The sequence below is a fragment of the Budorcas taxicolor genome, chromosome 8, assembly GCF_023091745.1.
Source record: "Budorcas taxicolor isolate Tak-1 chromosome 8, Takin1.1, whole genome shotgun sequence".
Lineage (NCBI taxonomy): Eukaryota > Metazoa > Chordata > Mammalia > Artiodactyla > Bovidae > Budorcas > Budorcas taxicolor.
In genome coordinates, this window is record NC_068917.1 from 80,138,488 (window position 1) to 80,163,714 (window position 25,227).

The window sequence follows — 25,227 nt, forward strand, 5'->3', positions numbered from 1 at the left end:
GCCAGGAAGTGAATTACAAGTTCTTCACTCTATGTGAAACATCAAGGCACAAGGAAAAATCAATCATCCTTGCCTTTAAGTCTTTGTGTGTGCGTGTGTGTGTGTGGACGGGGGGTGGGGGCAATGGGAATGCTGTAGGGTTTACAGTAAAATGAGGATGAGAAGGAGAGAGAGAAATGGTAGCCTTGAATTTTTCCAAACATTTTACAGTAACAAAGTTTTTTTCAAACGCACAGCAAACGAGATAATTTTGTACTACTTAGACTCTAGTATTATTTGATTTTACCAACTTTATCACATATTATTCACATGTACCCCTCTATTCTCCATCAACACATTCTGCCTTTAAAAACTTAATATTCTGATCATGTGTCCTTTCTTTCTTTCCAGTTCTGGTGCTTATTACCCTCCTTTTTGGTCCTCATTCACAGAAAGCCATCATCTTTAATGATTATGACAAAGAACATGATGGTGATAACTACAAAAGTAGCCCATGGATTGAACATATGGTATATGACAAACAGTACTAGCCACTTTTCTTATCTTACTATCTCATTATTTGTCAGAATGAGGAGGTACAGTTATCTCCTAATAGAGTCTCGGAGATTAAGTGGCTAAACTAGAATCCAAACCTGGTCTTACATGCCATTTTTGCTTCGGCAGACAAGTTTCAGGAGAATAACAGTCCTAGAAATTTCCTTGCAAACTGGGTTAGTGAGAAGTTCAGTAAAATCACTATCAAGATCATTGCTAATGTCACTTTCTGCATGTAGAGAAATCTTTAGTGCAGAGTGTAATGGAAAGACTAATCTTTGAACCATCATTAATGTGAACATGCTGGGTAATCTGCATTTCTTTGCAGAGGAGTGAGCTAGGCAATATTTTCCTTCTCTTTATCATCACTGCTAAAATTTATTGAATTCTTCTATGGGCCAAACACCACCCATTTATTTAATACTTAAAGCTAATTCTTTAGGGTAGCTGTTATAATCTCCAGTTTAGAGATTGTAGGGGTAGGAAAGGATCCTTTCCTCTACCTCCTGGGTTCTGTGGATGGCTTCTCCTGCAAAGGAGTGGCCAAGAGCTAAGTGCAGAACAGGTGTATAGTGTGGTTGTTTGTGAACCATTGGTACAGGGAGTTGACTCCCTCTCCCTGCAAACAAGGCACCATGGCTGCTCTCTTGTGCATCCTGAGGAGACAGGACACAATTCTGGATCCTGCTTTTGCTGGTGAAACTGCTGATCCTTCCCTAACTGGAAGAACAGACCCAGGCCCCAGGACCTAGGCAGTGCTCACCTGTCCTCTGCCATCAGCATGCCCTGTATTCAGCGGTACCAGCGGGAACCATACTTTTTGATTCTCCATGGACTAGGACTTCTTTCCTTCTGGACTAGCTTTAAGTGGGGTCAGGAATTAGCGCTAAAACTTCCTTTTGTTTTATTCATATCCGGTTAATCTGTGTTGGCAGTACAAAAACCCATTGAAAAAAATAGAGAAATCATTTTCACTTTCAAATAAGAAACTAGAAAATTAATCTTTAATTGGATGAAGATAACCTGGTGCGTCATTTACCCAGGATTTTCACAAAGTGGATGGCAGTAGTGTATAAAATCCTACACAAGTCCTGACTTGCTATTACGTTTCAGTGACCTTCTTGATTGCCAGCAATTGAGCTAGTAGGCTGAATTTGTACTGGAAATACATTATCCATTCATAGTTTGATCATTTGGCTTTGTCCTGAGTCTTAGCATTAAAAAGGAAATATGTTGGGAGATAAAATCTCTATGTGTCTGTAGCATTTTTGTATGTGTTACAAGGAGCTAATCATGAGTGTGCAGAGAGTTGAATACAAGACTGTGTATTGCTGATACTCATGAAAAATGGGAAATATCTGGAATAGTCAACTGTAAGAGATTGGTTAGATTCTGGTACAGTGATACAGTGGGATATACAGCAGCCACTTACAAATGATGATGTAGGAGAATACTTCAAAATCAAGGGTGTTTATAGTAGTGACTTCCCTGGTGGTGCACTAGATAAGGCTCCATGCTTCTAGGCAGGGGGCCCGGGTGCTATCCCTGATCAGGAAACTAGATCCCACATGCCACAACTAAGAGTTTACATGCTGCAATTAAAGGTTTTGCATGCCCCAACTGAAAAAGATCCCCTTTTTAGTACCTCAGTGAAGACTGAAGATCCCACATGCTGCAACTAAGACCTAGTGCAGCCAAATAAATATTTTAAAAAAAGTGTCCGTGATATATTACGAGGGAAAAGCTGGCCTCAAAATAAATCATAGTAGTGGTCTATTTTAAAAGTCTTACACACACACCCACACCCACACACATGCACACAGACACATTGAATGACTATATCCCACAGATTATTAGTACTTGTTATACTTTGTGATGGGATATGGATGTTTTTATTTTCTTCTTCAGTTATGAATATTTTTCTACAAAATACAGCTGATTACTTCTGCAATCAGGCATTTATAAAAGCTTATTATAAGAAGGGGTAGAGAAATAAACACCTGTCCCTATACAGTTGCAGCAGGCCACCATAGGGAGTCACTTCTGGAGCCCCAATCTCACCTCTTCCTCTCAGGGCGCCCCAGGCTCTGGCCAGCTTGCTGGGACAATTCTCTCGGTCTCTGACCTACTCCTTGCTATTGATATCTGGACAATGCCTGTCCTTTTTGACCAGAGGCATTTGTGAAAAACTATAACCTGAATGAAATTCTCCTGAAACATAATCCTGTATTAATGGGAAGATGGAAAAGAGAATATTTAAGAAATTAACTTTATCTTCAGATCATCTAGACGATCCCCCAGCCCCGCCAATTTTAGATGAAATTTTAATTGAATTCTTTTTGAGTACTTTTGTAGCTTTTGAGAAAAAACTTTTTCGAGTGTCCAGCTGCAGCCTCCTTTGAGCACTTGGCTCTTGTTTGAGAACTCTGAAGTCTGTTGCTATGGAAGCAATACTCAAGTCAGACTGCAACAGGAGGACCTCTCCTGAGTCCCCAAGAACATATTGTTTCCTTCTGTTTGGTTCCTTTGGTTTAAGTAGATGCAGAAACTCTCACTTTCCACATGGCCTATTCTCTGTGGCCAGACCTTGATGAACGGATGGTCAAAGAGAGCAAATAATTCCCAACTGTTTGAGATGCCCATCTCAGAAAAGGGCAGGTGGAATTTTGATGGATGAATTCTAATGAGAATTTGAGTCTTTGTTTTGCACAGATGAAGAACTGGCCAATCTGTCCCATAAATGGGGTTAAGTTTATCATGGCTCCTAAGTAACAACATTTTCAGCTGATCAATGCCTCTGTACCTTGCAAACTGCTGCTGCTACTGCTGCTAAGTCGCTTCAGTCATGTCTGACTCTGTGCGACCCCATAGACAGCAGCCCACCAGGCTCCCCCATCCCTGGGATTCTCCAGGCAAGAACAGTGGAGTGGGGGGCCACTGCCTTCTCTGACCTTGCAAACTACTGGAGCCTAGATCTGTTGTGTATAACCAAAGCTCACCTCGAAGGTGCATGGTACTTTCCTATAATACTTGCAAACTACTAAGTGTTTCTTACATTTCTTATATATTTTTAATTCATATTCTTGCTTTAGAATTCCATGAAGTTAAATGTTAGCATAACTCTTACTTTTATTGGAGACTTAGGAAAGCCAAATGATTTTTCTCAGAGTGCCGTAGAGTGACAGTGCTGTTGCGAGCTGTGTAGGAGCAGCTAATCAACACCCTATTCAACCAAGAGTGACCATCAGTTTGTGGCCTGAAGCCAACCATCTTGAAAGTCCCCATGAAGAATGACATATAAGTAAAAAGATTCAGCAAGATTATGAGAGAGAGGAAGGATGATAAGGAGCAAAATTCCAGGAATTCCTTGGCGGTACAGTGGTTAGGACTCCATGTTTTCACTGCCCAGGGCCCAGGTTCGATCTCTGGTTAAAGAACTAAGATACTGAAAGCTAAGTGGCATGGCCAAAAAAAAGAAAAAGAAAAAAAATAAAAAGGAGCAAACCTCCATGTGGGTAAATCATGCATTCTTCACATTTCAGTTTATCTATGCAAAGCTTAACATGTCCTGAAACTCCTTAACAGTGTGCAGCAAATAGAAATTTTTCTGAAAAACAAATATTCTACAAAAACTAAAACAAGCTAAATGCCAATCAAGAGTAGCAGGGACATATAAATGGTGGTGTAGTTATCGAATGGAGGAACAGTGATGAAAACAGAATGACAGACAAAACTTACGTTCATTATCCTGGACAAGAAAAACAAGAGACAAAAGAGCATGTGCTGTATGAGTCCATTTATATGATGTTCCAGCTGAACCGTTTATCTGAACTGATCTCTAGTGGAAAGAAAATCTGTCAGGCTTGCCTGGGAATATGGGAGTATGGGGGTGAGGCAGAGTGGACCGGGCAGCTTTCTGAAATGATGAAAATGTGCTCCATCTTGATTGGGGTGATAGTCACATGGGTGTATGTATTCGTCAAAATGTACACTTAAAATCTATACATTTATTGTCTATAAATTATACCTTGATGAAGAACAAGTGTATTTTATAGCCTTTCTCTGTGAGGCATTTTTCTAAGTGCTTTACATGATTTAACTTTACTATCACAAAACTATACAGGAAAATATATGTTTATTTGCACTTTACAAATGGGGAAACGGAGGCACAGAGTGGTTACATAAATATCTAAGGCAATGGGGCTGGGATTTGAACTAGGGGCCGGATTTGAACAGATTCAAACAGGGATAGTTCGGGTCCAGAGGTGGACGCTTAGCTGCTGAATCATATTTCACACTTGCCAGCAGTGGCAGCCAGCTTGCTGTTTCCTGTTTCCTATAACAGCTTTTCAAATTTGCTCATATAAGCAGAAAGAATCTGGTTACTTAAGTACACCTATTCACATTGGGCATTGGGGTGTTTCAATGATTCCCTTTAGCTTCATGGGAGACAACACCTGAATTGCAGACTGGCCTTGCTGATTACCATGAAGACCAGTTGCCTGCACTTTGTTCATTAATCATTGTTCAGTACAGTTTATTATAAGATAAGCAAAACCTTGTGCTTGATGTTGCCAAGAAATAGAAGGTGAAAGTAATTCTGGCATTAAGATTTGAAAGAAGACTCATTCACTCCAGTTTGATAGTTATAACTCACTGTATAGTTTATTATATGCTGAGAAAAATGAACAGTGACACCAGTGTTCACTGTAGTTGACTGTGAGGAATGAAACTGAGCTGGGAGGAAGATTTCTAATTTTTCGGTTATATGCTGGCATATCATTTGCAATTTTTACTCTAAGTATGCATTCTGGATGAGCTATTTTTAAAAATTTTTTAACAGTGATTGAATTAACTATCCCTATTTATGTGAAGGTTAGTAATTTTGCATTAATCATACATTGAAAAAACATGTACTGACTGTCTACTAGATGCCAGGTACTAGTACTGGAGATATATAGGAATTAGTAGTCTATCTAGCGGGTCAGACAGACATGAGTGAATAATTACGAAGTGACGTAGGTACTTTGAAGTTGAAGGAACTTAGATTAGACCAGGGAATAATGCCCCAATTCTCCTTTTAGCTATGTGCCTTTGTTTAGTCGCTCAGTCATGTCCCACTTTTTGCGACCCCATGGACTGTAGCCCATCAGGCTCCTCCGTCCATGAAATTTTCCAGGCAAGAATCCTGGAGTGGATTGCCATTCCTACTCCAGGGGATCTTTGTGACCCAGGGATTGAACCTGCATCTCTTGTGTCTTCTGCAATGGCAGATGGAATCTTTATCACTGAGCCACCTGGGAAGCCCCTGTTAGCTACAGTAATGTACAGATTACTATATCATAGGTAGCTTTACATGACTTCCAGGTGGGGGTGGGCTGGGGAGTGCAAGGAAATGAGATATTTCTGAGTGACTTAGGATTCTATAGTCCTCTTATTTTATGAGTATTACTGGAAGCATGCCCAGTACATGGAAGATATGGAGATGATTCTGCATGTAAACATGACTTGCAAGGCATCATTTTTTTTTTTTTCCTAATCTTGGTTTCTCATACTAAAGTGGTTGGGGAATTCCCTGGTGCTCTAGTGGTTAGAACTCCACACTTTCACTGCAGTAGACCTGGGTTCAATCCCTAGTCACAAAACTAAGCTCCTGCAAGCCACAGGATATGGTTGAAAAAAGAAAAAAAAAAGTAGTTGGCAGTTGTCAGAGAACTAAACTGCGAGATTGATGTTTGAGTGCTTTTCTCTGTTCCATGGCTATGGAATGTATCCCTAACTTCAGTCACTGTCTTCCTATTTTGCTAGAGGCAGAGTGAGTAGAGGAACTGGGTTGAGAATTCTCCAAGCCAGGCTTCAGCAGTACGTGAACGGTGAACTTCCAGATGTTCCAGCTGGTTTTAGAAAAGGCAGAGGAACCAGAGATCGAATTGCCAACATCCACTGGATCATCAAAAAAGCAAGAGAGTTCCAGAAAAACATCTATTTCTGCTTTATTGACTATGCCAAAGCCTTTGACTGTGTGGATCACAATCAACTGTGGAAAATTCTGAAAAAGATAGGCATACCAGACCACCTGAACTGCCTCTTGAGAAACTTGTATACAGGTCAGGAAGCAACAGTTAGAACTGGACATGGAACAACAGACTGGTTCCAAATAGGAAAAGGAGTACATCAAGGCTGTATATTGTCACCCTGCTTATTTAACTTATATGCAGAGTACACCATGAGAAACACTGGCTCATGTACACCCGTGGCGGATTCATGTCAATGTATGGCAAAACCAATACAGTATTGTAAAGTAAAATAAAGTAAAAATAAAAATTTAAAAAAAAAGAATTAAAAAGTATTACAGAAAATCAAAAAGAAAAAAGAGAAACACTGGGCTGGAGGAAGCACAAGCTGGAATCAAGATTGCTGGGAGAAATATCAATAACCTCAGATATGCAAAAGACACCACCCTCATGGCAGAAAGTGCAGAAGAACTGAAGAGCCTCTTGATGAAAGTGAAAGAAGAGAGTGAAAAGTTGGCTCAGAGTTCAACATTCAGAAAACTAAGATCATGGCATCTGGTCCCATCATTTCATGGCAAATAGATGGGGAAACTGGAAACAGTGGCTGACTTTATTTTTCTGGGCTCCAAAATCACTGCAGATGGTGATTGCAGCCATGCAATTAAAAGACGCTTACTCTTTGGAAGGAAGGTTATGACCAGCCTAGACAGCATGTTAAAAAGCAGAGATATTACTTTGCCAACAAAGATCCGTCTAGTCAAGGCTATTGTTTTTCCAGGGGTCATGTATGGATGTGAGAGTTGGACTGTGAAGAAAGCTGAGTGCCAAAGAACGGATGCTTTTGAACTGTGGTGTTGGAGAAGACTCTTGAGAGTCCCTTGGACTGCAAGGGGATCCACCCAGTCCATGCTAAAGGAGATCAGTCCTGAGTGTTCATTGGAGGGATTGATGTTGAAGCTGAAACTCCAATAGTTTGGCCACCTGATGAGAAGAGCTGGCTCATTTGAAAAGACCCTGATGCTGGGAAAGATTGAAGGCAGGAGGAGAAGGTGACGACAGAGGATGAGACGGTTGGATGGCGTCATCATCTCGATGGACGTGGGTTTGGGTGGACTCTGGGAGCTGGTGATGGACAGGGAGGCCTGGTGCGCTGTGGTTCACGGGGTCTCAAAGAGTTGGACATGACTGAGCGGCTGGACTGGACTGGACTGCTGCCTACTTTCTAGAGTCTCTTGTAACAGAAACGCCAAGCGGCCCACTAATGACCAGGGTGGGAAGAACCCTACGTCCAGGGCAGTCACAGGGCCTTCATCATATAAAGGAAAATACACTCATCATCATGAACGGCTGTCGTCTTTAGAGTCAGAAGAAGAATGGACAATGGCACGCTTTTCTTCCTGCTTTAGTTTAAATGAAAAGTTGTTTTTATTAACAGATTGTAAAATGTGGCACAAGTGGTAAATAATCCACCTGCCAATACAGGAGATGCAAGAGATGCTTTAATACCTGAGTTGGAAAGACCCTCTGGAGAAGGAAATGGCAACCCACTCTGGTATTCTTACTTGGAAAATTCCATGGACAGAGGAGCCTGGTGGGCCACAGTCCACGGGGTCACAAAGAGACACAACTGAGCACACACGTGTGCACACACGCACACACACAGCTGCAAAAAGGTAAGTTTTTTTAGGACAATTAGCACCATATGGTGCACCTGTTCCAAGCATGTCTTCTTTAATCCTGTGCTCCTGACTGTTTAAAATGTGAATGATTGCTTCTGCTTCCCCTGCTCCAGTACATTCAGTGTAGTTTAATCCTTCCTGGAACACTGTTGTCCTTCAATACCTTCTTTATAATCATTCCTGATTTTGGAATGGTTCTGTAATTGGAAATCAGCCTCACTGGGCAGGTGCATGTCTTAAGCTCTTCACAATGGCCTAATGGCCTATCAGCCTAATTAAACTACAGGAGCATAAGAACAATTAGGTGGGAGGATTTGCAAAATGAATGCATGTTAGTAATCTGTGTCGTTACAGAGACCTCACTCAGACCTAACTGCTTGGATGTGCTGATTTTATCAATGGAAAGAAAAATCAAAGAAAAATTTCCGTATTTCATGACTCCAGTCTATTCTTAGCTGTGACCTTAAGGCTTCTGTGGTGTCAGAGAATTTGTTTGTAACCACAGCTTCTGGACTGGACAGAGAAATGCCACTTCTGACCCGTTCTCTGCTTGCAAATCAGTGGGAAATAATAAGGAGAATAAGAAGCAGTAAATGTCCCTCTTTATTGAGATTAGGAAACATTCATATCTGGACTCATAATACTGTATTTGAAAAAGGACTTTCAGGTTAATGAAAACTGTATCAGTGTGAAGATAGACTCAGAAAGAAGGGTGGAGACTTTGGATTCCAGGCACAGATAAGACAGAATGCAGAATTCTTCATTTCACAGCCTTGGCTTGAAACAAGGTCAGCGTGCATAGACTGATAGCAATGTTCTGTGCTGGGTGAGCGCAAAATAGCGCTGGGTGACCTTGGGCAACAGCCAAGGAAACACACAGGAAACACAAAGACACTCCATCTTTGCCATTTCAGAAGACTACAGGTGGGTGGAGGATATACTATGAGGAATAAATAGCTCTTCAGTATCTATGTGTGCCAAAGAAGAGTGAAGACATCACTGTCTACCAAAACCTTCGACTGAGTAGCTTCACTGGGAAAAGGGAATCTTCCACCTAGCCCAGCGCCACTCACAAAGTTCACAGAGTATTGATAAGATTTCTGGAGGCAGCAAGCCTCAAGTGCTCACCAGCTCATTTGCCTGATCCTTACCCCCTTACTATCTATTCTCACCACATGACTCAGAAATAATATCTCCCTCCCTCAGTACTAGTCCATTAACAGTTAATTTCCGAGTGTGATACTGGAAAGAGACTGGAGTGAATAGGATGGAGAGAAAGGGGTATGTGTGTAATATTGCCACTTTTATTAAAAATGAATTTTATTAATTTTTGAATTTGAAAAGGGGAAAACTTTAACTCTCAGGAATAAACAGAGTAGAAAAATGCAAAGAGTTAAAAAAAGAAAAAAGAGTGAGAGAGAAAAATAATAGTCATAGTAAACAGAGGAGAACCAACATATGACTAACTGGCATCCCTCACACACTGTGCCATAGGCTTTTATGAAGGCTGACACCAGAACCTACAGAACAGAGGGAAAGGACGTGTTAATACCATTTATGTTCCCACTTCATCACCACCACACATACACACACAACACATACAAGTCAACTATTCACACGTGGATTTAAAAAAATTACTCTTGTGTATGAACAAAAATGAAAACACAAATAAATTACTTAAGGTATTCCAAACCTTTCTCACATTCTTTCTTTTGGGTGAAACCCCTTTAATCCAGTCATTAGTATTTGTGTTTCCTCATATAGTGTGGTCTTTATGCCATTAAGATCACTTCACTAAAAAGCATCTTCGCATCGTCTCCAGAATCTCCTTTTGAGATAGGAAACATTTTTGGAGACAACTTGTCACTTTGGGACACCAAAATGAGTAATTCTCAGTAGTGGGGAGAAAAAAGGGGAGGAGGAAGATACTATAGATCTGAAGCATTCATTCCTGTTTTTCTTCTTTAAAGCTGAAACTACATGACAGAAGTATTGATCTGTGGAAATAGCTTGTTTCTCCCCACTCTCCTCAAAGCAGAAAATTCAGCACCTGTACTTAGAATTCTGTTGGAGGAGTGGCTGGACTCAAAGTACATTAGGAATCCAACTGCAGTTCAGTGTTGGTGTATTCAACAAGTTGCAGCAGTTCTTCAAAGTATATAGGCTATGGTTTCCGGTTGGGATGACCTCACCAGGACCCTTGACAACAGCGCTGGAGCAAAGGAGAATAAAACAGTTAGTTGAGACTTCAAAGACAGAAGATGAACAGAAGATGACACATGAGAAATAGCACAGGGTAGGAAGCTGATTTCTTCCCTCACATTCCAGTAGTGTTTGTCACTCAGTCGTGCCTGACTCTGTAACCCCATGAATTATAGTCCACCACGCTCCTCTGTCTATGGAGTTCTGCAGGCAAGAATACTGGAGTGAATTGCGATGCCCTTTTCCAGGAAATCTTTCCAACCCAGGGTTCGAACCTGGATCTGCCACATTGCAGGCAGATTCTTTACCATCTGAGCCACCAGGGAAGCCTAACATTCTGGTTAGGGTGGGTTAAGGACAAAGTAGTTTTGACTCTTAAGTCCTGTTTGGCCTGAGAGACTCCTCTTATTTCTTCCAGAATAAACAAATAAAGGATAGAATCAATCTTTATAAAACACTTGCACATGGGGCTTCCCTGGTGGCTCAGTGGAAAGCAATCCTCCTGCCAACACAGGAGACATAGATTTGATCCCTGGGCTTGGAGAATCCTGCATGCTGCGGACCAGCTAACCCCATACACCACAACTACTGAATCTGTGCTTTAGAGCCTGGGAGCCTCAACTACTGAAGCCCACGTGCCCTAGAGCTGATGCTCTGCAATAAGAGAGGCCACTGGAATGAGACGCCCATGCACTGAAAATGGAGAGTCGCCCCTGCTCACTGCAACTAGAGAAAGGCCCATGCCACAGCCAAAAACAAATAGATAAATAAAATTATATTCAAAAAAAAACCCCCAAAACTTGCACCTTAAGAAGAGCAGATGGAGTGGTGATACTGATTTTGAGGATAGAAACTGTACAAGATTGGGGGGCTGGCATGAGTCACTGATGGGCCCCTCGTCCACTGAGGCTCATCACCACCATGCTGTCAGGGTAGCCTGCACTGCTCGATACTCTTGAAAGGGAGGCAGTATCTAGTAACTAGTACTAGGGTCTTAGATAAGGGTCTGGGCTCTGTGGGCAGAAAGACTCAAATTTTCTTGGCTCTTTCTATCTTACTCTTGCTTGCACTCATTTTGCTTCAGTAAGTGACATAGTTTCTCCAAGCCCTGATTTTACCTAATGCTTAAAAAGCAATAGTGCCCAATTTATACAGTGGTTGCAAGGTTTAACTGAGCTAATTCATACAAAGTGCCTAACACACAGCTGGGGGCATATTAAAATGTCTGAGCAGCATTGGTTAGTGTTCTGATTTCTAGTCTTAGTTGAGAAAAGTCAAGATGAAAGGTGTTTTGGGATCCCCTGGTGGTCCAGTGGTTTAGAATCCACCTACCAATGTAAGGGACATGGCTTTGGTCCCTAGACCAGGAAGATTCCACATGCGGTGGAGCAACTAAGCCTGTGTGCCACAACTACTGAGCCTGCTCTCTAGAATCTAGTGTGCCTCAGCTACAGAAGCCTAGGTACCTAAAGCCCATGATCCACAGTGAGAAGTCACTGCAGTGAGAAGCCCATGCACCACAATGCCACAGCAAAGAGCAGCCCCTGCTGGCTGCACCCGGAGAAAGCCCACACTCAGCAACAAAGAACCAGTATAGTCATAAATAAATAAAAAGATGAAAGGTGGTTAGAACTGCCACACAGGGTCTTATATTAAGAGATATGAAGTTATAATAAGTGGATGCTCTTTTTTTATTATTAATGATGTCTATAAAGAAGTTATCATCAAAAGTACAATACCTGCTCAGTAGACCCTGGCAACAAGATACGACATTGGTTGTATTTCTGACTAAGCTGGAGTTGAAGGCATTCTCCAAAATGCGGTGGCAGTTGATGTCTACAGGAGTGTTGGTAAGCATGCCTAGAAGTGGAACAGAGTGCCATTTATTTAATTAATGATGTCACTGAACTCTTCTTCTATTCTTGACTTCTCCACCATGCTCTGCACATTTCACATCACAGTATGCTTAAGAGCAGCTCTACCTCCCAGCTCTCTACAGCAACGTATGCTGTGTATGTAGGTGGTGGGCACTGTGCCCCCAAAGTTGCCATCCTGTGAGCACAGGGAGACAGGACACAAACAACACAATATAATACCTGCAATGCAGGCCGTCAGGAAGCAGGCGATGGTCCCCGCAATCAGAGCTCTCATTGCTCCTGCGGTGATGTCACGCTTTCTTGAAGGAGCCATGGAACCTGGGGAACGTGGGAGAAAGTATGAAAGGTTAATGTTGAGGATATTGATTTCAATTCCAAATTCCCTGCCTCTGAGAGTTCTAGGGTTGGAGTCTCAGGTCAGCTGACTTTTCTTTTCCTTTTGTAAACTGACTGGGAAAATTCAAGATTCAAGAGCTAAGTGATGAGCTCCACACCCAGAGAAGTTTCTCTGGTGTAGGAGACCTCACAGTGTGTTGAGGGCATGGCAAGGCAAATGGGTTGCAAGGAGGGATCCCAAATATCTGCCATCTCTCACCATCCCCTTCTTTGCCTATGGTGGCACAGAATTAATTAATCATAGCCTTTTCCCGTTGAACTTCCACTGGCCCTCAGAATCCTTCTCCAGGTGGTCATTAAAAATCTATTGGAATTGGTATGCAAAGTGAAATGTATTTGTTGTCTTTGAGTGGGGTAATAATATCTGTACATTTGAGCAAATTCTTCCTGATGTTAGCCAGGACACACATAGGAAAACTACATTGCAGAGCGGGGGCAAAAATAGACCCCAAAGAATTTGCTGCTGTTGCAGTGTCTCTTTTTCTAACACAAATAATGTTACAGAGCAACATGGAGATCAGAAGCACGTTTACACCGTATCTGTAGATGAAGAATATTCTTTTCACTTACTGAGTCCGCCGATCACTATTCCCAGGGAACCAAAATTGGCAAAGCCACAGAGAGCATAAGTGGAGATTGCCTCAGAACGCATCTGGAAATAAGCATAAACACACAGATGTATACATGATGTGACCTAGTTTATTAAATCTGATATCCTAACTGGGCTTCCAATTCTGACTATGAAATCACTATTGACAGATAAATGTACAGTGTATGGTATCAAACACCCGTTGTTTTTTCCATCTCCCCTTGAATTTGGGGGAAGGAAAAGGGGCTGTGTGGGTTCAGAGACTTCATGAAGTTCTTAGATTTGTAGTCTTGACCTCTACAAATGCTATTTTCTACTCAATGATAACTTTTATATTGTGTCAGGCCAAGTATTAGCTACTGATGATACAAAATTGGTTCTAGAAAATACTCACATTACGTTTATTTGACAGAGGATTTATTCAGAATGTATAAAGAAATGCTATAACTCATTAAGAAGACAAGCACCCAATAAAAAACAGATAAAAAGATTTCATGAAAGATACGCAAGTGGCCAAAAGAAGCACATGAGATGTTTGACATCAATTGTCACCAGGAAAATGAAAATTAAATGAAAACAATAAACTATCACTATGCATCCATTAAAATGGCAAAAAAAGATGGACAACACGAAGTGTTGACAAGGATGTGGAGCAATTGGAATTCTTATACACTATTAGTGGGAATGTAAAGTGACACAGCCTGTTCGTAAAATATGAACATACCTAGCAGGGATTTTTTTTGTAATCGAATTAACATAACAGCCTGTATGATCAATAATACCACTCCTAGGAATGTTCCCAGGAGAAATAAAAATGTATGCCTACAAGGAGATTGTACATGAGTATTTAAAGCAGCCTGAATCACAATAGCCCCAAGCTGGAAATAGCTCAAATGTCCTTCAATAGCCAAATGGATAAATGAAGTGTGGAAACGACTTCACTTTCACTTTTCACTTTCACGCATTGGAGAAGGCAATGGCAGCCCACTCCGGCGCTCTTGCCTGGAGAATCCCAGGGACGGCAGAGCCTGGTGGGCTGCCGTCTATGGGTTCGCACAGAGTCAGACACGACTGAAGCGACTTAGCAGCAGCAGCAGCATACATAAAATAGGATACTACTCTGCCATAGAAAGGAAAAAACTAACACATGCAACAATATGAATCCTGAATCCATTTATATGAAATTCTAGAACAGGCAAAAATGATCTATAGTGGGAGAAAGATCACTGGTTTCCTGGGACCGGGTTGGGGTGGGATGAGGTGTTGTTGACAACCGGCAAAGGGAAGTTTTCTAGGTGTGGTGGAAATGTTCATTATCTTGATTGTGGGCGTGGTTACAAAGGTGACTGATTTATCAAAATATAGGCCTTTTTTGGTATGTAAATTATACTTCAGTGAAAAGGAATTATCATAGTAAAAAGGAAGCTCACAGATAGCAGAGAGGCTCCTTTCAGCTGTCTGTGGTGTGTGCTTGCCTTTCTTTTTTCCTCAGCTCTGACCAGATCATAGGGATGTTAGGTGCTAGGAGAGTGAATAGTCTTTTCACAGGGAAAGATGAGAAGATGGCAGGTGGATTCTTGGGAGCATGAGCGTGACCCTCCTTCTCTGTTCCAGTGGACATGACAGGCTGCTCAGTCCAGATAATCCTCCTCAGACTGAGCAGCTGACTGTGGGAGGCTTGGAAGACTCAGTGGGCTCAGTTGCTCACCAGAGGCACAGCCAAACTGGCAAAGGCACCCACATGACCAAGGCAATAATCTTCTTTACCAAAATCCTGAAAAATCTATGATTTGGTTTGAAGAACAAACCAGGCTAACACTCTATCAAAAGTAGCAGTGACTTTGTTTTTCCTCTCTTTTTTTTTTTCATTAACCGGATTTTTCAAAGCTCACATTCAAGGTTCAAGTGGTAACAGTAAGTTTTTTGGTTGATTATAAAGCTCCTCTTCTCTTTCACAATTTCTGAGAACTCCTTTGTTGATATTCTCCATCATCATGAAGACAGGAAAAAAAAAATATATTTCAAGTATTTGGGCAGTCCACTGTTTGCGGAAAAGCTCATTCTTGTCCCCTGCTCCGTCTATTGCTTTTTCATTTAGTTCAATTGGCTTCAAAAATAGGCAAGCTTGTTAAGAGGCCATGGGGCAGGAGATGGCAAAAAGTGCTTAAGATTCCCTCCTCATTTCTGAGGATCTAGGGGAAGGAGGGACACAGATGTGGCCATGTAGGGTCTTATAATAAGAGGAAAAGTAGGCTGGGATGATTCCACTTAGCCTTTGCCCAAGGGTTATGTGATAGAAAGAGCTGCACTGTACTAGGAAATTAATAATAGTTCTTTCAGCTCTCCTTGTACTGGATCAAAGATGCCACAGGTACAAGGAAAGTCATTGTAGCATTACTTCTAATAGCTAAAAAATTGTAATAGTGTTCATCAACAAGGGACTGGTTGAAATAAGTTATGATGTGCTCATATTGTGTCACAGGCATCCAAGATACGTTACCAAGGGCAAAGAGCATTGCTAACAACAGAGAGCATGATGTGAAATGTGGAGAGGAGCTGAATCGTAGAGAAATAAGGAGGATGACTTCCTTTTCCCTGTACACCTCTTGTACCTTTTGAGTTCTGTACCATGGTATGTTTTTTGTGTAAACAAACATGCAAAGTATTATCTTTATTCTAAGAAAAAGAAGATGGTGAAAATGATGGAGTGATAAAGAGCTCATTCTGGGGGTAACATGCTACATATGTATTCCTCTTTTTTTTAAACTGAAGTATATTTGATTTACACTGTTTTGTTAGTTTCTTCTGCTCAGCAAAATGATTCAGATATATAGATATGTATATATTATATACAGATATGTATTCTTTTCCATTATGGTTTATTACAGGGTATAAATTTAGTTTGCTGGTCTGTACAGTAGGACCTTATTGTTTATCTACTTTATGTATAGTAGTTTTTAATCTGCCAATACCAAACCTAATTTATCCCTTTTCTCTTTCCCCTTTGGTAACTGTAAGTTTGTTTTCCATGTCTGTGAGCCTGTGTCTGCTTCATAAATAATTTCATTTGTGTTATATTTTAGATTTCACTTAGATATAAGTGACATCATACGGTATTTGTTTTTCTCTTTCTGACTTACTTTACTTAGTCTGATAATAGCTAGGTTCATCCACTTTGCTGCAAATCACATTATTTTATTATTTTTTATGGCTAAGTTGTATTCTATTGTGTTTATGTACCATATCTTCTTTATCCATTCATCCATTGATGGACATTTAGATTGCTTCCATGTCTTGGCTATTGTAAATAGTGCTGCTATGAACACTGGGGTGCATGTATCTTTTCATATTACAGTTTTCTCTGAGTATATTCCCAGGAGTGGGATTGTTGGATCGTAGGTTCACTCTAGTTTTAATTTTTTGAGGAAAAGTGAAAGCGAAAGTCTCTCAGTCGTGTCTGACTCTTTGCGACCCCAAGGACTATATAGTCCATGGAATTCTCCAGGCCAGAATACTGGAGTGGGTAGCCTCTCCCTTCTCCAGGAGACCTTCCCAACCTAGGGATCGAACCCAGGTCTCCTGCATTGCAGGTGGATTCTTTACCAGCTGAGCCACAAGGGAAGCCCAAGAATACTGGAGTGGGTAACCTATCCCTTCTCCAGCAGATCTTCCTGACCCAGGAATCAAACTGGGGTCTCCTGCATTGGAGGTGGATTCTTTACCAACTGAGCTATCGAGAAACCTCCATACTATTTTCCATAGTGGCTGTACCAATTCCAACCAACAGTGTAAAATGGCTCCCTTTTCTCTATACCCTCTCCAACATTTGTTATTTGTAGACTTTTTAATGATGGTCCTTCTGACTGGTGTGCGGATGTGCTCATTGCAGTTTTGATTTTCATTTCTCTAATAATTAGTGATGGGCATCTTTCCATGTGTCAGTTGGCCATCTCTACATATGCATTCTGAACACTTAGATGAAGGTCATCAGTGTGCATAATTCAATGGATAACACTGGGTTTTTGCCGTATGGACCCAGGTTTTATGCTTTAGTCACATTGTACCTTTTCCAGGAGATGGTGGGACACTCCCACCACTTGTTGGTTGGTAAACAGAAATTGTAAGAACTTGTCCCCATTTGGTTGATTGGAAATAAGACATTTGGAAAAACAAAATGCTTTCTCTTTTGTGACTCAACAACAGCAAAAGCCATTGAGTTCCTGTCTCCAAATATCCTTCTGTGAGTCTGCTCCTGGTTGGGCTCACTCCCAACCCACATCAGCTCTACTGTTCTATTTCTATCCTCTTAATAACCTGTTCACAAACCTGCTTAGTACAGCCAGAACTGAGAGCTCACTTTGCTTAATAACAAAACTACTTTTTCCAGGCAACCGGCAGTAGGGGATGGAAAACATTTCACTTAATTTAGCCTATTCTTTACTTTTGGCAGGGAAGCCAGCTAGTTTGTGGCAGCATCCAAACGATGAGGACGTTTGGCCAAGCTCCATTGCGTGGTCAGTTGAAGAATGAACATTTGACAAACAGGAGACCTGCAGAGCTATTGTTCATCTCCGATGTGTGGGTCAGAATGCCCCCGACCATAAGTACAAATCAATACTGCCCTAGAGTATGCTGTTATATTTGTGTAACATGTGGGAGTAATCTGTGTGTTTGGTGTTTGGGAGGCTGGGAGAGATGGTCAGAGGTGGGCAGTCTCAGTTAGAACCTTGAACAGCATGCTTTTCCTTCCCTTTCCCTTTAAAGCCAAATATGTGCCTAGGACATTAATTCCAAGCAGATTGTTTTGATGAGTAATGGTGGTGGTAGGAAATGTTTGCCATTTCCCTCAGAGTTTCCATGTGTGACAATTCTGTTCTTCAGAAAAGTAGAAGCTGGAGACTTAGCTGCAAATATGGCTGAAATAACAGCCTCACCTGGATGCCCTTATCCCATTCAAGGCCAAGTAGACATGAGCATCTCCTTTCAGGCTATGGACCTGAAATCATGACATAATTATAGGGCCTGAGCTTTTTCTCTTCCCTCATTCACTTGGGGGATAGTTGTTGTGTCTCACTGCCTTTAATATGTCCAGTCACTAGGCAGCACTTAGGCAGTTTCTCAGAAATCAAACAGTTTCTTAAACAAGAAGAAAGAGAACTTCATGATCATTAGATGATGAGTCCCATGAGAACAGAAGCTTTATCACTCGTTTAACACTGTGGCAGCCATCCATAGCACAGTGCTCAAAGAAGACATTCCATAAATATCTGATGTGAAAGTGAAGTGAAAGTGAAAGTCACTTAGTTGTGTCTGACTCGTTGCAACTCCATGGACTATATAGTCCGTGGAATTCTCTAGGCCAGTATACTGGAGTGGGTAGCCATTCCCTTTTCCCAGGGGATCTTCCCAACCCAGGGATCAAACCCAGGTCTCCTGCATTGCAGGCAGATTCTTTGTCAGCTGAGCCACCAGGGAAGTCCAAGAATACTGAGGTCAGTAGCCTATCCCTTCTTCAGCAGATCTTCCCAACCCAGGAATCAAACCGGAGTCTCCTGCATTGCAGATGGATTCTTTACCAGTTGAGCTATTGGTTATAATCCCAGCTCATGGATTTGCACTGATAGTGGCTCAAAAGTAAATGATCACAGTGGTAAAGATTAGCTGTGTTTCTTTCTACACACAATCACATACATTCATGTGCACATGCATACCCTGTGATTAACTCAACGTAACCCGATTGTGAAGTCAAAGATTTGGGGCCTGTTTTCTTCTCTGATGTACCCCAAATACCTGGCATGGTACCTGACACACAGAGGCACCAGCAGCTATTTGATGAATGTATGTATGTATTGAAGTATATTGGGAAGGAAATGTACTCACCGACATATATTGCTGCACACCATCCACAAATTTGGGTCCACCCACTTGCCTTAAATGGATCAATTTTGAGAGTTGCTGATAAGCCACAAATTCATTGAAGAATGTCTTATAACCTATGAGTTTGGCAACCATAAAGCTATCCTGCCAGTCTACTCCCATCATGAAGGCAAAGGGCATGAAGATGTAGGAGCATATTACCTACAAACAAAAAAAAGAAGACCTCATTAGAGCAGTGATTTGCTTCCAGTTCTTGGGCCTCATGCCTGTGACCAGATTGTTTCCATCCCCTCTGTGTCCTTAGGCACAGAAATCCCTGTTCCTCCTCTAGCCTCTCTTTATCCTTTAGGAGTAAAGGTTGAAACTGATCATTTGAAGTAAGGAAGGATTTGAGGGAAGGAGTCAGGAATGAATGATTCTGTGTTGGGGGAAGGAGGAGAGAGGGGTGGGAAGTTGGGGGGTTCCTGGTAAGTCTGTACATGGTAGAAGAGTGCACTATAGCCAGTTAGAGTATATTATAGACAGTTCATAAATCAGCTTTATTTTTAACAAAGATTGGCAGAAACAAAAAGGATGAGGAATATGATAGAATTGTACCTCAAAACTCAGTTGTGGGTAGTCAAACATATTTCCCAACCAGGACAGGGCTGAATTCATAAAAGACAGCAGGGCTAGGAAGGCAATCAAATTCACGGCGATGTTCGCCACCAGGGAAATGGATGAGGATGCTCCCTGTGTTGCAGCTTCTAGGAGATTCCTTGAATCACTTTATCAAAAAATAGCAATTGCAGAATTACTAAAAGATTGTCAGTGGATGGACATCCTTGGTGTAGAAATGGCATAATCGGAGCTTATCTGAATGGAGAGACAAACTCTCAGACCCATGTCCTGGCTGAAATACTCACTCACCTGAATTCCATGAAATCATGAAAGGATTTAGTTTTTGAGTGTAGGTGATGGGCATATGAGTGTCTAAGTGTTATACCACTCTTTTAATTTGGGGAAATAATTTATAATAAAAAAATGGGAAAGAATAAAATACTATAGGTTTAAACACTTATATTTGATGGCTTCCAGAGAATATTTATAAAATATTCACAGTATCAGTCAGTCAGACAGTTCAGTCGCTCAGTCATGTCCGACTCTTTGCGACCCCATGAATCACAGCCTGCCAGGCCTCCCTGTCCATCACCAACTCCTGGAGTTCACCTGGGAGTTCACAGTATAAGAAGTAACAATTCAAGGAAGGTCTGTGTATGCATCCATCATCTCATTTAAGAAATGGAATGTCACATCAGCTTTGAGCACTCCCTCGTTAATCACATCTTCTCTCTAATCTCAGAGGTACTTGGCCCACTAGGATTTGCTTAAGATTCCCTTTCTTTTTAATTTTCTTTACCCCTGAATAATATATTGTGTTAGTTTACACATTTGCTAGCTTTATAATTGAAATCCACGTATTCCATATATATACTTTGGCAACTTCCTTTTCCATGCATGGTTATGATTCTCTATATACAAACAATGGATGAATCTCAGAAACATTGGTTGACGAAGAATTGATGTGTTTGAACTGTGGTGTTGGAGAAGACTCTTGAGAGTCCCTTGGACTGCAAGGAGATCCAACCAGTCCATTCTGAAGATCAGCCCTGGGATTTCTTTGGAAGGAATGATGCTAAAGCTGAAGCTCCAGTACTTTGGCCACCTCATGTGAAGAGTTGACTCATTGGAAAAGACACTGATGCTGGGAGGGATTGGGGGCAGGAGGAGAAGGGGACGACAGAGGATGAGATGGCTGGATGGCATCACTGACTCGATGAATGTGAATCTGAGTGAACTCTGGATGTTGGTGATGGACAGGGAGGCCTGGCGTGCTGCGATTCATGGGGTCGCAAAGAGTCGGACACGACTGAGCGACTGAACTGAACTGAACTGAAATTCTGTTATATAATGACATACTTTTGAACACCCTAAATTCCTTATTTTTTCCACCCCTTTCTCTTTCTTTCAAAAAGAGCAAATAGTAAATGAACCTAAGAGGGGTTAGGAATACTAATATCACATCTCATCATCCCTATTATATAAGAAACTTCTGGAAATGGTGATCCTATGATTCTCCTACAGTCTTAAATCATGGCCCAATGAAGCCCATGTGTGGGTTCAGCTGCTCAGTTGTGTCTGATTCTTTGTGACCCTGTGGACTGCAGCCTGCCATGCTCCTCTGTCCTCTGGGAATTTCCTGGCAAGAATACTGGGGTGGGTTGCCATTTCCTTCTCCAGGGGATCTTCCTGACCCAGGGATCAAGCCCATGTCTCCTGTGTCCCCTGCATTGTAGGCGGATTCTTTACCGCTGAGCTACCAGGGGGGCCACAATGAACTCTACATGATATTTAAAATTACCTATCTGTTCACCTGAACCTAATATAATACCACAGACCAACTATACTTCAATCTAAAAAGAAGTTAATTAAATGAAAGACCTGAACAGTCAAGGAAATGTATTGACATTTAGGTACTGGTAGTTGGGAGAGATTTCCTTGAGTGTTGAAAGAAGATATTTGGATGAAGTCTACATAGTTATGGGAAATTAAATTCACTTTAATTCACTGTGTTCTCTGCTAATAAAATTTTTGCTGCACTTTGAATTTGGACTGGAACAAAACTCTCCTTCCCCACCCCCAGCCTGCTACTTGGGTAGTAATTAACTATTAACTAGGTGAACTTGTCCCACTTACCCATTTTCCATTTTCATGGCATTCTTGAGGTTTATTTTAGGTGTTTCTGTCTCAGGCCAAAAAAGTTTAGAAATAGCCAATGCTGCAGGTGCAGACATAACTGAAGCAGTTAACAAGTGAGAGGATGAAACCTGTGATTTCAAGAGAAAGACCAGTTTAAGGTTTAGCTTTTCTGTTGTGTTTAGAATGAATGACCCAAACGCCTTACAAGGGAGGTGATGGGCAGGCATTGATTCTGTGCTAGAGATCAGTGTTTCTTTGGAGGCTTGGAAAAGCTCAATTAGTCATCTCCCGGGCATCAACTTGAGAGAGGGAAGGACATGGCATCAACTGACCACATCCTCTTGGAGAAGCACAAACCAAAAGTTTACCATTTCAGAAGAGAATTAATCCTGTGTTTAGGAACTTTCAAAGAAGATAACTCTACCTCTCTGTTTTCTCGAATGTTCAAATAGCCCCTAAAGCTATTTCATTATGTCATCAATTTAGGTGATGGGTATCTGGGGTGCAGGCATGGATACACCCCTCTCCATCTCCCTTTTGGTTTCCTGATGTCCTTTGTGCCTCTACATAATATCCGTTTATTCAGAGTCCTTTTAATCTGTAAGTTGGTTTTGTTTTCCTCACTGCAGTTCTGCTTAAACTCTTTCCCCTTCCCTCCCACAACCTCATCTTGTTTCTGGATTCTCTTCCCTGTGTTTCCAGAATTATAGAATCTGCTCCTCCCTCCCCACTCCCATTCCATCCAGCACAGTTTTGTGGCAGAATTCCTACAGCCAACCATCTGGGGCATGAGTCAAACTGCTGTTCCTGAGGTCACCACCCTTTTTGTCTTTCCTCTTCCCACTGATTGGCTCTGTAAGATTTGGATGAAGTCCTGGATTGAAACTTGCCTATCTTATAAGAATTCCTCATCAGCTGGACCACGCAACTGCTATGTTATTCCATTTCTCCATTGGAGGCTGTAAGCTCTGTGCTCGAGGCATGTGCACCAGTTACCATAACATTCTTCAGCCCCATCCCATAGACCAGCTGCTCTCAAACTGGGCTATACAATGAAATCTGAGGACTGAAAAATAATACTGATGCCTGGGTCTCATCCCAAGAGATTCTGGATGAATTACTCTGGGGTATGGACCTGGGCATTAGGGCTTTTAAAAGCTTTTAAAAAATCCCAGGTGATTCTACTGTGAAGTAGATTTTGAGAATCTCTGCTGTAAGCCAGGAGTCAGGAAAAGCTTTTTGTAAAGGGTAAATAGTTTTGGCTTTTGGGGCCACAACTGCTCAACTCTGTATCATAAAAGCTGCTTAGATAATGAACAGGAATAGCTGGCTTCCAATTAAACTGTAGTTATTAAAAAAAAAAAAAACCAAAGTGATCTAAATTTGCCCCTGGGCCACAGTTTGCTAATCCCTGACCTAGATGGCCTTTAACTAGTGTCTGTAATAGTTAAATTTTTTTTTTACATATTTAAATTTTCACCTGAAGTAACCTCATAATATGAGGTTATGATTGAAATACCAGATTTCATTCTGGTATGGTTGGATATAGTTCGTGTTTAGGTGGCTGGGATATGAAAGTGAAACACCAAAGCTCCTTGGGGTCACTCTATTCAAATGCCAAAAGAACTGTGACCATCTATACAGCAAAAAGGGATACTCTTTTCGGCTCCTTATCTGGCAGCAGTAGTAAAGGAAAGAACTGAAATAACAATAGCAAAGAAAAAAAAAAGATCGAATTTTTCCATAAGTTAAGCCTGAAACATTCTTACCCCAAAAGAGATGTATGCACCTAAGACACTTCCGGCAATGGTAGAGAACCCAGCGGTCATGATCGCGTGGAGTTCAGACTTGGTGACATAGGGTAAATACGGTCGGACCAGCAGAGGAGACTCGGTCTGGAAATACAAAGTGACCAGATTAAACGTTCCCTGAGGAGGAGAGGCTACTACTCAAAATTCCATTCTCTACAGCAGTATTTCTAAGAGTGGACTTCAGGCCAGTTCCATCAGCTTGACCCAGGAATTTGTTAGACCCACAGATTCTCAGAATTACTTAATGGAAAACTCTAGGGCTGGGTCCAGCAGCAGTGTTTTAACAAACTTGCTGGTGGTTCTGATGAGTGTTCATGTTTAAGAACCTATACTATCAATGTCTGGGTCTTCTGGACTCTAGGGCAGTGTATATACAGAGTCATATGTGAAGTTTGCAAGGCCAGTTTGTGTAAGGCTCCTGCCTACCCTAGGATTGGACTCTGAGGACTTGGTACTCTTTTCTAAAGTTGGACAACCATGGGCCAAGTAACTCTCTATCCACTGGCCTGGCTTTGGGAACTATGATTTCCAAACTTCTGTGACTTCCCATCTCCCAGCTTCATCTCAACATACCCTAACTTCTTTGCTGATACCATAGGGAAACAAAGACATAAGTATTAAAAAATACCAGCAAAAACAAAGACAGGTGCCCACGGGCCCTTCCCTAATTGAAAATCAGAGAACAACCTCTACTTGCATGGAAAGGCATCGATTAGAATATAGTTGTAAAGGCTTGAGTTCCATTAAGAAGGGCAGGTGGCCTATGGTGTGGGACTCTCCATAAATAATAGCTGTACTTTTAGCATATTAAGTACATATTAAGTGTCAAATTGAGCACAACAGGAGCATGTGTGCAATTTTACAATTTTCCCCTCATTATTTCTAATTGTTCTATAAGATTGAGTGTGTTGAGCTTCAATTTATGGACTAAATAGAAACTCAGTACATGAGCCCTCTTACCCTGCAGGTAGGAGTAATCAGCTCAAGATGGTGCCCTAATTAGTCCTCAGGGATTTTATGACTATAATTATAATAATTTCAACTACTAGGGAAAGAACTCTGCTCTAGGCTAGTAAGCTAGGCTTACCGATCAGAAGGCTCAGCTGCCTGGAGCAATTGTAAGCTTTTTAATTTGGGGCCATGTGTTTTTCGGGGTGACTTGATTTTTGCTTCAAATTCAGTTTCCTTGCATAGCCATACTAGCAAGTATTCATACCTGGTTTCCTTGGTGTGTGATTCCATTCTGCCTGAAGTTGTGTATCCTAAGTGATGAGGATTTCTTACTTATATATCCCTTAGGAATGCTGCCATTTTGAGAGATGCCCCTTGGCAACATATTTCTCTGCTTAAATGGACTTCAGGCAAAAATGCATGTGATAGATAAGAAAGGTGAAAATGCTTTTGCTCATCAGCATTTTTCTTTAGGCTCAGCAAAGAGACTGTTGGATGGTTCAGATAAGTTGAGAATGAGCTTAAGTACTGATATGGCTGCATGGTTCCCGGGGGAAA

At 41.4% G+C, this 25,227-nt stretch overlaps 1 protein-coding gene across 1 annotated transcript in view; it reads right to left on the reverse strand.

Moving 5' to 3' along the window:
• Positions 1–10,312: 10,312 nt before the first annotated feature.
• Positions 10,313–25,227, reverse strand: part of SLC28A3 (solute carrier family 28 member 3) — a 64,422-nt gene continuing 49,507 nt past the window's right edge. Inside the window, exons 11-18 of the mRNA XM_052645327.1 lie at positions 23,677–23,802; positions 21,905–22,035; positions 19,766–19,934; positions 19,172–19,369; positions 13,273–13,354; positions 12,526–12,624; positions 12,169–12,289; positions 10,313–10,439 (exon numbers count right to left, since the gene is read on the reverse strand). Coding sequence (XP_052501287.1) covers positions 10,313–10,439; positions 12,169–12,289; positions 12,526–12,624; positions 13,273–13,354; positions 19,172–19,369; positions 19,766–19,934; positions 21,905–22,035; positions 23,677–23,802 — 1,053 coding nt within the window. The remainder of the gene's footprint in view (positions 10,440–12,168; positions 12,290–12,525; positions 12,625–13,272; positions 13,355–19,171; positions 19,370–19,765; positions 19,935–21,904; positions 22,036–23,676; positions 23,803–25,227) is intronic.